The following is a 10,711-nucleotide window of genomic DNA, read 5'->3' as shown; positions in this document are numbered from 1 at the left end:
GGAGGAAGAGGAGAGGGGTTGCATCCCCTTGCATACACTGATAAAACCCTGTTTTGAATATGGCCTCTGAAGTTTGTAAGGCATAGATAGTAGAGGTGCACTTGTATCCCACTGGTTCTGGAACAAACTCTCGGGGGATTTCTTCACCCTTGTAATTAAAGATGAGCCTTGAAACGAATGGCAAAAATCAGCATCCAGAGAGCTCCAAAGTACTGAGTGGAATTTTTGCTGATCGGAGGAGTCCATATATATATATAAATGGTATTCAGCTTTGTTCGGGTATTTTCCCACGTCATTATAGTTGTGCTTTTAAAGTTTTAGCAACGTTTCAGCAGAATCTCATCTGCCATCATCAGGCTTAGATTCTGTTGATGAGATTCTGCCAAAACGTTGCTACAACTTTAAAAGCACAACTATAATGACGTGGGAAAATACCTAACAAAGTTGAATACCATATATAAATACCAGCGAAAACTTATATATATATATAAAATATCAGTTTTTGAAGAATGCCTTATCCTTTTCATAACTGTAATGCACAAGAACTCATACTCATTATCAACAAAGCACTGAACTCTTAAATGTGTGGATAACCCAGAAATTCAGTCTGGCTCCTCAAATGTGAATTCACCTGTTAAAACAGAAAACAGGGAACTGGGAAGTTTCTAATCCTGACTGCCTTCAAAATTAAATGGATCACTGATTTCAAAATCGCTTGAACCATTCCAAGTTTTGAGTGATGACAGAAATGGATTTTCATCAAACTCCTTAAAGTTTTTTAAAAAAATTATTATTAATTATAAGGCTGCAATCCTATGCACACTTATCCGGGTAGAAGCTCTATTGAACTCAGTGAGACTTACTTTCGAGTAAACATGCATAGGGTCAAGCTGAACAAACTTTCATATAATTTATTTTATTACACTGCATAGGTGTTTAAACATTATGTAAACTGGACCTATATATAAAAGAGCTGATATTAGTGAGGCATTGATAATAAAAAGTTATCTATTTTTTTCAGTTTGAAGAAATTTGAATAATTACTCCCCACTAGAAAAAGTGGCTTTCATCACAATGGTAGAACCACATGAGCATTATAATTTAAAAACAAATACATATCACTAGTTTTATTCTGATATCTCTCTATCTATCTATATATAATATTGGTGGAGTGTAGGAAAATACTGTAATTCTTTTACACGGCAAGCAATGACATTCTAACTTCCAGAGAAAGTTATAATAATTTATTAGTAGTCTACAATCCACCAAACTATAGATTTTTTTAATATACATAAAAATTGTTTGAATGGATTTAACATATGTACAACTGTATTCTGCAGCATTATTTGATGCCTGTGTCACAAAATAATTCAATTATAAATATACATAATATAAACAAGCAAAATTACACATACTGATTTTATATTGTAGATAGAAATTAGCTACCACATTTTTAGCAGAGCTTTCCTAAGGCTACATCAAGTAACATCCTTTCTTATCTGTCTTCACTAACTCAAACTTTTTAAATGTACACATTTAAAGAGATGGCAGTGAAATAAGCGATCAAACAAACACAAATCCTGATCTTTTGTGTGCGTGTGAAAACTGCCTCTTGGAGTCATTGGTCTGAGCTAGATTGTTGAGAATTTCATGCTTGCATAGGCTTCACAAAACTACTTACTAGCCTGCTGCTCAAAGGATACTGTTATCTGTGTAGGCTAAACCTGTTACAAATTATAGAGAATATTCGTAGCTCGGGGAGAGGCTAAACCTGCCTGTTGGTTTGTTTTGAAATAGGAACATACAAGATGTATAGGTCACCAATAAAAGAAAAAGACTAACAGGCTTCAGAATTAGATTAACCTATACTAAAGGTCATAAAGATTGACTGGCACACCAAAGATAAAAAAATAAATTTAACCAGTTGCTGTGAGGTTAGTTATGCTCTATTTAGGGAAGAAGAAAAAGAGAGCTAAAAATGAAAAAAAAAATCACCTGAAATTCCACCCATGCGGCTTTTCACATCACAGTGATGTATAAATGGGAATAACTACAATTACTGAATGCAGTATTTTTGAGCATTCAAAAACACTTTTCTTTAAAACTCCCTATAATATTCTTTAAATTTTTGTGATATTGCAATAAGCTGAATGTAATATTCAGCTGCTACAGTCAGCAGCTGAATTGACCTTATTAAGTTTAGATAGCTCCTATTGTCTTTTTTCAAGAGACAAAAATTGGAATACTGATCACAGTGGCTTCTGTATTCCATTTTTTTCCTCCAATTTTTACTTCCTTGGGAATAAAAATAGATGGATTAGATCCAAAAAAAGTGCATCTTTAAAAAAGCAGCATATATTTCTTAGAAACACTTCAAATAATTTAACTGTGTAATATATAATAGTTTTATACTACAGCATCAAACTCTGATGCTTGAGTCATCGTATATTAGGCCTAGGACATAAATATCAGAATATTTGGGGAATCTGACTGAATCTTTAAAAAAAGTCTAGCCTTTTTGTTCCAGAATCAGGTTTTAATGAACTTCAACTTTATTCAAGGCACCCCCTAGCAAACGTAAATATTTATGTATGTGTAAATACTCACCTGACAAAAAGAAGATGCCTAAATAAAATAAGTTTTCTGGCAATAGAAAGCACAGCAAAGGCAAATTAAAAGGAGAGTATGCAGACTGGATAGGGCCAAATATATATTCTTTGCATATTCCTTGCTCAGTGCAGAAGCAGCCGCTGACTAGCATGGGAACATAAAAACAAGCCCTCACATTCATTCATTCCTTCATCACTTAACAGCCAATACCGTTCTTTGCCCCTTTACAATGCATGCTTACTTTTATCTAAAAATAAAATTTTTGGTCAGTTCTGTCCCGCCCACCCTAATGCAGTTCAAATGTCTCAATTTGGGTCCAGTTCTGAAAGTAATTCTCCTAAGAAGTTAACCCAAGAGTCATACGTGATTCTGAAAAACCATAAAACGATAGGGAGTCCAATGAAGCTAATATATACACCAGTCACTTCTAAATGAAGAGGCAAACATAACGAAAGCAAAAAGGTTGAAACAACAGGGCAGTGGATTTTTAAAAAAAAATCAGAAGGGGAGGTGGAGGTAGAGAAGGAGAAGTAGGAGAAAAAGGCTCTGAATCAGTGAGTGAGCCAGGTCAATACAATAACTGTAGAACATGTTTTGTCCATTACATGTAAACCAATAAAATGAGGTCAAAAGTACCATTTGCACGTGAGTTGGTATTAATAGTAAATCTCTAGATCAAATGGTTAGAATCTAGTGTGAGATGCTGCCAGATGAGACTTTTATTTTGCAACTACTTAGCCCTACTTATGAAATTTTATTTGAAATGAGGGAATCTCTATGTACAATCATGTTTTCTGTTTCTTTTTTATTTTCTCTTCCTACCATTTATTTCATTGTTCAGAAGAAAAAGGTAAAAAATAGCCAAATAGCGATGGATAGTAAAAAGGAGTTCTCCATCTGGAACATCCTGAATTGTATACCCACAAGAAATACAACTTAGAGGTCACTTAACAGATATTAAAACAAAAAAGTATTGAACAATGCTGCCAATAGGATAAAAAATGAAGTATTCTCAATTGCTGTGAAAAATTCACATGTTGCTTGAATTCTTAGCTTCCATCACTGACTATATCACTGAAATTAAGTTCTCTGAAAAGCAACCAAGGGTTCTGCAACATCAACTGAATTACAAAGCCTACCCTTCATATCTACATAATTCCTCACCCCAAATATTTTATTTGAAATCTTCTAGTATAAAGTTATATTTTCAAAGTAAGTCCCTATCTAAAACATTACTCTACAGTTTGAACTAGTATCCATATGCCATAGATAAATATATGGAGAGTTAGTTATATATGGAGAGTTAGTTATTCGTTTTATGCAAATGCTGAATATTTAAATAATATATGCTAAACATATAGTATCTCCATATGACATAGGGATGCCCCCCACTCTTTTCAGTCAATAAATGTGGAATATGCAGTATATCTACTTCCTAGTTGGCAGGAAGAGTACAATGAATGTGGAGTCTATTTCAGAAACAGGATCGGCTGTTTGTGTACCCCACATTTGGAAAAAGATGTGGATTCCTCTGCTGGAAAAATAATGCAGCTTTGCTGAGTGAGGGACTGTCACTCAATGTAAACAGTATCTTTGAGGAATGTGTTGTCCACGGTATACAGAAAAGCTGTCTGCATCGACACTGTGTGCAGTGATTCAGGACTAATACACAATAAACAGTACCAAACAGTAAGTGATCAAATGCCACTTTAGTATACAGCCCAGTGAAAGTAAAATGTAATCTTTAAAAACAGAAGGACGGAATCAATCAAAAACAAATATTTGGCATAAATCTTGTTGGTATGCATTGAAATTACATAAATGCTCCTTTCAGATGATTTCTGAAGTGCCATGGTGGTGCAGTGATTAGAGTGCAGTACTGCAGGCTATTTCTGCTGACTGCCGGCTGCCATTGATCACCAGGCTCAAAGTTGATTCAGCCTTCCATTCCTTCTGGGGTTGGTAAAATGAGGACCCAGATTGTTGGGGGCAATATGCTGACTCTGTAAATCACTTAGAGAGGGCTGCAAAGCATTGTGAAATGGTATATAAGTCTAAGTGATATTGCTATTTCCACTTACAGGTACTCCTTGACTTACGACAGTTGAGTCCAGAATTAAATTGTTGCTGTCCTTAAGCAAGGCACCCACTCTTCTCTTGGCTCTTCTCACTGCAGGCATTATGCGGAGCATGGGGTGCCTCAGGAGGTGGGGGAGGACCTGGTTTGCTGAACAAATCGTTGTAAGTTGAGGATTACCTGTACAATACTCCAATAGGAAAAATGTTTTCATGAGTGTGAGTAGTTATGTTTGGAAGCATAGAGTTGAGTGATTTTTTTTAATACAGGTTGTTCTCAATTTACAACCACAACTGGGGCCAGAATTTCCATTGCTAAGCGAAATGGCTGTGAAGTGAATCACCTCAGATGTTAAGCTCATGATACGATCATTAAGCAAATCTGGCTTCCCCAATTGACTTTGCTTGTCAGAGGTGCCTTGGGAAGGTTGGAAATGGCAAGCCATGTGACCTCAAGACCCTGCAGCCACTGTTAATACATGCTGGTTACCATGTGCCCAAATTTTGTTTATGTGATCCCGGGGATGTTGCCATGGTTATATGAGGACCAGTTGTAAGTCAAGGATTACCTAGGTTTCAATATTTTTGCAGCTATTCCTTCACTCACGTTTCATGTCTTCTGTGTTGCTCAGTATTCGATTGTTGCCAATAGATGATATTTTTCAACCTTTTAAGATTCATGATTGCTCTAAATATGGTTCTCTGTACCCTGCCATTCTGGTGAATGGATACTGTATTTCATTTCTCAGAGCAACTGAATCAGCAGTGTTGAGCTGATGCCAGTAACAGGCCTGAATAATAAATCCTAATATATCACTGCAATCGGCATCTGTGTTAAGGCAGCGTTAAGGGGGATTATACAGCGAAGCCAGTAGAACCATTGGCGAAAAAAATAAACACTAGTAACACAAGTTAAGATCTGAAGTGGAGGCCTTGATTTAAGCTTTGCTGATCGACATGAAGCCACTGAATCTAAGCAATTTTGCCTTACACCATCTTTCCACAGCCTGGTATCCTTCAGTTGCACTGCACAACTTTCACTATTTCCAGTCACTATATCCAACATGGGGAAAGCTGCCTTAGTTCTCAGCATTGGTAATATACACTCAACCTTTTCTTCACCACACATACCTTTTAAATACCTTTTGTGGCCATAGACTATGACCACAGACCACCAAGACTTAACTCATGATTTAAATCAGAAGATTTAACTCATTCTTCAAGCCTTCATAACCCCCTGTAATGACACAGAAGGCCCGCAGCGGTCCACAGACCACAGGTTTGAGAATCACTGCACTCTACCATTTGGCTTAATTGGGGGGCGGGGGGGGGAGATAAATGAAGATAAATACAAAAAATGCCCAATTCACACTATTAAAGAGGAATTCCATATTTGGCAAGACTAATAATTCATTACATAATCAACTCCTGAGGTTTGTTTTTCTTAGTTTGCTGAATTAAAAATAATAATAAAAAAGCAATGTATAAAATATGTGAAATATACCGAAGTTACAACTTCATTTATGAAATGAGGTTTGATCCAAAACTCAGTGCAAGTGGCAAAATTGACCATTGCTATACAGTATCTGTGAGAAAGATAAGAAGAAAATCCACTTTGCTCGGGCACAAAAAGTTAGGGGTGCCACAAACACTGTCCCAGATTAAAAATTCAAAAAAGTTTCCAACAGTGAAACTTTATAAATAAAGTACAAACTAGATGATATTGCTGAACAGTGGAGTGGTGGGGGAAAATATTAAAACATATACAAGCTACTTCTAGCATAGACCAAGAAAGGAATGTTGGAACTTTGTATACAATAGAAATTTAAAATTCCAGTTGTTTTCATGAGGAAATTCTGAGCCATGCAGGGTTTTTTTTTTTTTTTTTTGCATATGGATATATATTTTTATATATACTATATATGTATATATGTACAGTTTAGCTATAAAACTTTGATGTGTAAAGAAGCTGTCTTCAATGAAAAATTGAACATTCAGAGGAAATTCCTGAGTTAGGGTTTTGTGACATGGGCCACTGAGAAAAAGCTGCGTTTGGGTCCTCAGAGGTGTTATGTCCATCCCTGTTGAATATTGAAATTAAAATACAGTAACAATAACAACAACAACAATAAAAAAGAATCAGACAGTGTTGCCACTGCTTTGTTCCCCTGCCTGAGCATGGGATAGCACCATAGTGAAGAAGTTAACTCCCGCTTTGTAGAGAGGATGGAATACTTAAAAAACAGTATTGCTGCTAAGACCACTGTAGTGTGCACCAAGTATGTTGTTCAATATAGACAACAAATGATCGTGGCCACTGACTGACTGACTGAAGAGACCTTGCTAGGTGTGATGTAAAAGGTATACCAAACACTAGGTGTACTCCTTCCTAGGCTGCTCATCTGTTGTACACTTATCTGTCATTTCCTGACAGAAATCCATGGTCACCGCTTGGTTGTTCTGCTCCAGAGGGAGCTCCTGCTCAGAATAAGTAACTTGGTCAGCTCCATCCAGTCCTCTTGCAGCACATTTGTCAGAAATGTTGTTGGGTAGCCAGTGGGCTCCCAGCTGCTGTACTGGGCTTTGTTCTGAACAGCACTGCAAGCCTTCTCCAATGCACTGGGATGTCACTACATTTTGCTCCACTCCACCTGATGAAGGGTTGATACTAGCTGCTGTTGGAAGATCCATAGGCCTGAGCACAGGGCAGTATCGGTGAAGGTCTTGGATCTGTTCGGAGCTTTGCATATCTCGGCATACTTCTTGAGAAAGGCAGGAGAAATTATCTAATAATTCTCCCATGCATGCTTTCAGCTGATTCCTTTCTGACAGAAGCTTCTCTTTCTCACAAACCTGTCAAATACAGAACAACGATTGTTTTTTAAAGAGAGGTTTGGCACATCAGGCTTAAATCAGATCTTAATTGATTGGCACGTTATCCAGAATGAGATGCTGGAAGTCTGAAGTGTATCACTAGATAGTGGAAAAGCAAAGGCAGGAAATAAGATAATAGACCTTCAAATTAATAGGAGAACTGCGGATTGGAAGAACTAATCTCGAACAAAATAAAGAGCCATTCTTCTCTTGAGGCAACATTCAGCAACCAAAAACACACATATAATATGAACAGATGATGGACTAGAAAAAAGGACTAGGCTCAGGGAAAGAGAAGAAGCCAAGTCAATAAATACATGTTTGTGAACAGATATGACAGAATTGTCTTTAGAAAAGCTATGAATTATTAGGGGAACATTCGATCCATACAATCTTAAGCAGTTGACCTGGACTCAATCAACTCTAAATATGATCAGAAGGTACTTGATGCATTTTGTTCAAGTTTAAGAGAATCTGGAGTGTATTAAATAGAAGACAGAACATATTTAATAAGTCTCAATATTTTGTATGAATTATAAAGACAAGGCAAAATAGATTAAATGGATTTTATTAAATTGGGTTAATGATCAGTATAAGGTGAGATATTTGATAAATAATGGTATTTAATATTTCTTTAGGCTTACCAATTTGCGAATTTCACATTCTAAATTCTGAATACAGTCCAGTTTTCTCTTGCGACAGCGCTGGGCAGCAATTCGGTTTTTACTGCGCCGCCGAACATCATGGATAAATTCCAATTGCTCTGAGGTTAATTTGTGCATCTTTATCATCATCTGGAAATCATTTCTTGGAAGATCTGTGATTTGATCTACAGGAAATGGAAGTTTCACCTGAGGTAAAACAAAGCAAAAGGCAGACTGCTTATTTAACAAAGAATTTAACAGGTTCCTTGGAATAATTCTCTTTTATTCAAATAACATAGTTGAATATAGTTCAAATATTAACTTCTGCATTGTAGGCAACTTTAAGAAATAGCCATTCTAACTATTATTGTTTACTATTATACAATAAAACCAGCAAGACTATTAAGTACAAACAGCTTGGTGCAGATAAATGAGATTTTTCATGTTCTCCTCAAAGTACAGGCTCCAATTCAAAGAACGGATGCTAATTAAAAGTATAAAGAATAATACTTTATATTGTATACTAAAGAATAATCCTAAAATAAAAACCATTTTTCCTTAACTGACCTTATATATCTTGTTATGCTAATTGTTGAATTTAGTTGTACTTCTTTCTACATCAATGAAACCATACATCATCTAATTCGACAGCCAGCAAATAAATCATCAGATTAAGATGTAAAGCATTCCATGGCAGATTCAGATGCTGATACAAATCCTGAATATTTATTTTGTTCAAGCATTCATGCTCTTCTATGTTATGATAAAATGTATTTATTCAATTATTAACAATATTTTTTCTACCACTATAATCAGATGATCCTGGGTGGTAAGGAAAGTCAAGGCAGTTTCTCTAATAAAAGAATGATTCATACAAAATTAAATACCAACTCTAATAAAATATTAACATATTACTTTATTGCTATCATTGTTTTTCATAAAGAAAACACTTTCTGTCATTAGTAATACATGCTTTCATAAAGGAACTATGCTGCTATTATTCTGAAACAGCCTTATTGAAACTGGGTACCCTGATGCTTTAAAAAGTCTGATTTAGAGGAAAATTGAAAGCATTCCAAAGCAAAAATCTAAATACATGAAGGACATTCAGAAGATGGCAGAATAACACAATGGATATTTTACATCCTCTTAGAGACTACTCTGGAAAAAAATGTTGGGAATATAGATAGAAAGTTCATTAAAAATGTCAGCTGAATCTGCAGTATTGATTAACAAGTAAATGAAATAATAGAAAATTCTGAAAATGAATATGTAGGTGGCATTATATTTGAAATTGGGTTGCTCTGTATCACAAAAATATGCGCAGGGAGGGAGAAAAATGTAGAAGAGTCCAACTAGTATGATCAACAAAAGACTACATTCATTGTGCTAGCTTATATACCAACCTGAGACATGCAAAGGTCTTAAAATAAAGAGGTGGATCACCCTACAATGTCTGATCAATATGTGAACTGACTGACTGAGAACAATCAACCAATGGAACAGCTTGCCTTTGGAAGTTGTGGGAGCGTCATCACTTGAGACTTTCAAGAAGAGATTGAACTGCCATTTGTCAGAAATGGTGTAGGGTCTCCCGCTTGGGCGTGGGCTTGGACTATATGACCTACAAGATCCCTTCCAACTCTAATTATCTGTTATGTGATAGCTGAGGGTATAATTAAGTTTTATTACCATGTCATATAGTGACAGGTTCTTGTTTATATACTTAGATATTTTTTAAACAAAATACAACTACACAAATTCATGGCTAGGTTTTTTTTAATGGTTATCAATCATAACCATTGGTTTTGAATACCTAACAGTAGAAAGTTATGGGTACCTAACAGTAGAAAGTTATCTTAAAGCTTTATTTTGAGATTTACAGAGAAATTTACTTTGCAAATGTTGTACAATGGATATTAAATTGGTATGACTTCAGTTTCAACCTCTGTGGCTGTTATTCTTGCCTTTGATCCTATCACAAAGAATCAATTAATTTTCAAAATCTCAGTATATCATAGATACATGTTGTCTACATTGATATGCCCAGTAGATGGCACCATGTGTTTTAAGATTTACAATGACAGAAGACTATATTCATGCCTTCTCTAATTCAGACTTCCCAGAAGAAAACTCCTTTGATATACGAGAATAGATTTTAATACCTTGGATACAAGTCTGCCCCTTACACAGGCATGAAAATTGGGATATAAGCAACCAATAGAAATCTTTCTGCCTGGTTTTGTTTGATAAATATTGCACAAGGCTGTGTAGTTTGGCATTCGTTCATTCACTTTTCCACAAAGAAGAATACCACCCCCGCAACACACGTATCATGAGCAAACAATTATATTAATTTAACTATTCTTGTTTGTAGAGAAATGAATGAATGAATGCCAAACTGGCCTTGTCTATGGAGATTCTCAGTCATCCCATGGTTGTCCTAAAAGTGCTTTTTCAAGAGGCAACTGGACTTTCTGATTTTTCTTTGAAGAAACATTTCACTT

At 35.7% G+C, this 10,711-nt stretch overlaps 1 protein-coding gene across 1 annotated transcript in view; it reads right to left on the bottom strand.

The window, feature by feature from the left end:
- Positions 1–6,749: 6,749 nt before the first annotated feature.
- BACH2 (BACH transcriptional regulator 2) overlaps positions 6,750–10,711 on the bottom strand; it is a 165,999-nt gene continuing 162,037 nt past the window's right edge. The window contains exons 5-6 of the mRNA XM_026666567.2: positions 8,205–8,411; positions 6,750–7,539 (exon numbers count right to left, since the gene is read on the bottom strand). Coding sequence (XP_026522352.2) covers positions 7,060–7,539; positions 8,205–8,411 — 687 coding nt within the window. The 3' untranslated portion in view covers positions 6,750–7,059. The remainder of the gene's footprint in view (positions 7,540–8,204; positions 8,412–10,711) is intronic.

This window comes from Notechis scutatus, chromosome 1, assembly GCF_049901735.1.
Source record: "Notechis scutatus isolate UNSWTSFEM ecotype Mainland chromosome 1, rNotScu1.2, whole genome shotgun sequence".
NCBI lineage: Eukaryota > Metazoa > Chordata > Lepidosauria > Squamata > Elapidae > Notechis > Notechis scutatus.
The sequence above is the reverse complement of the archived record's forward strand: the minus strand, read 5'-3'. Positions and strand labels throughout refer to the sequence as shown.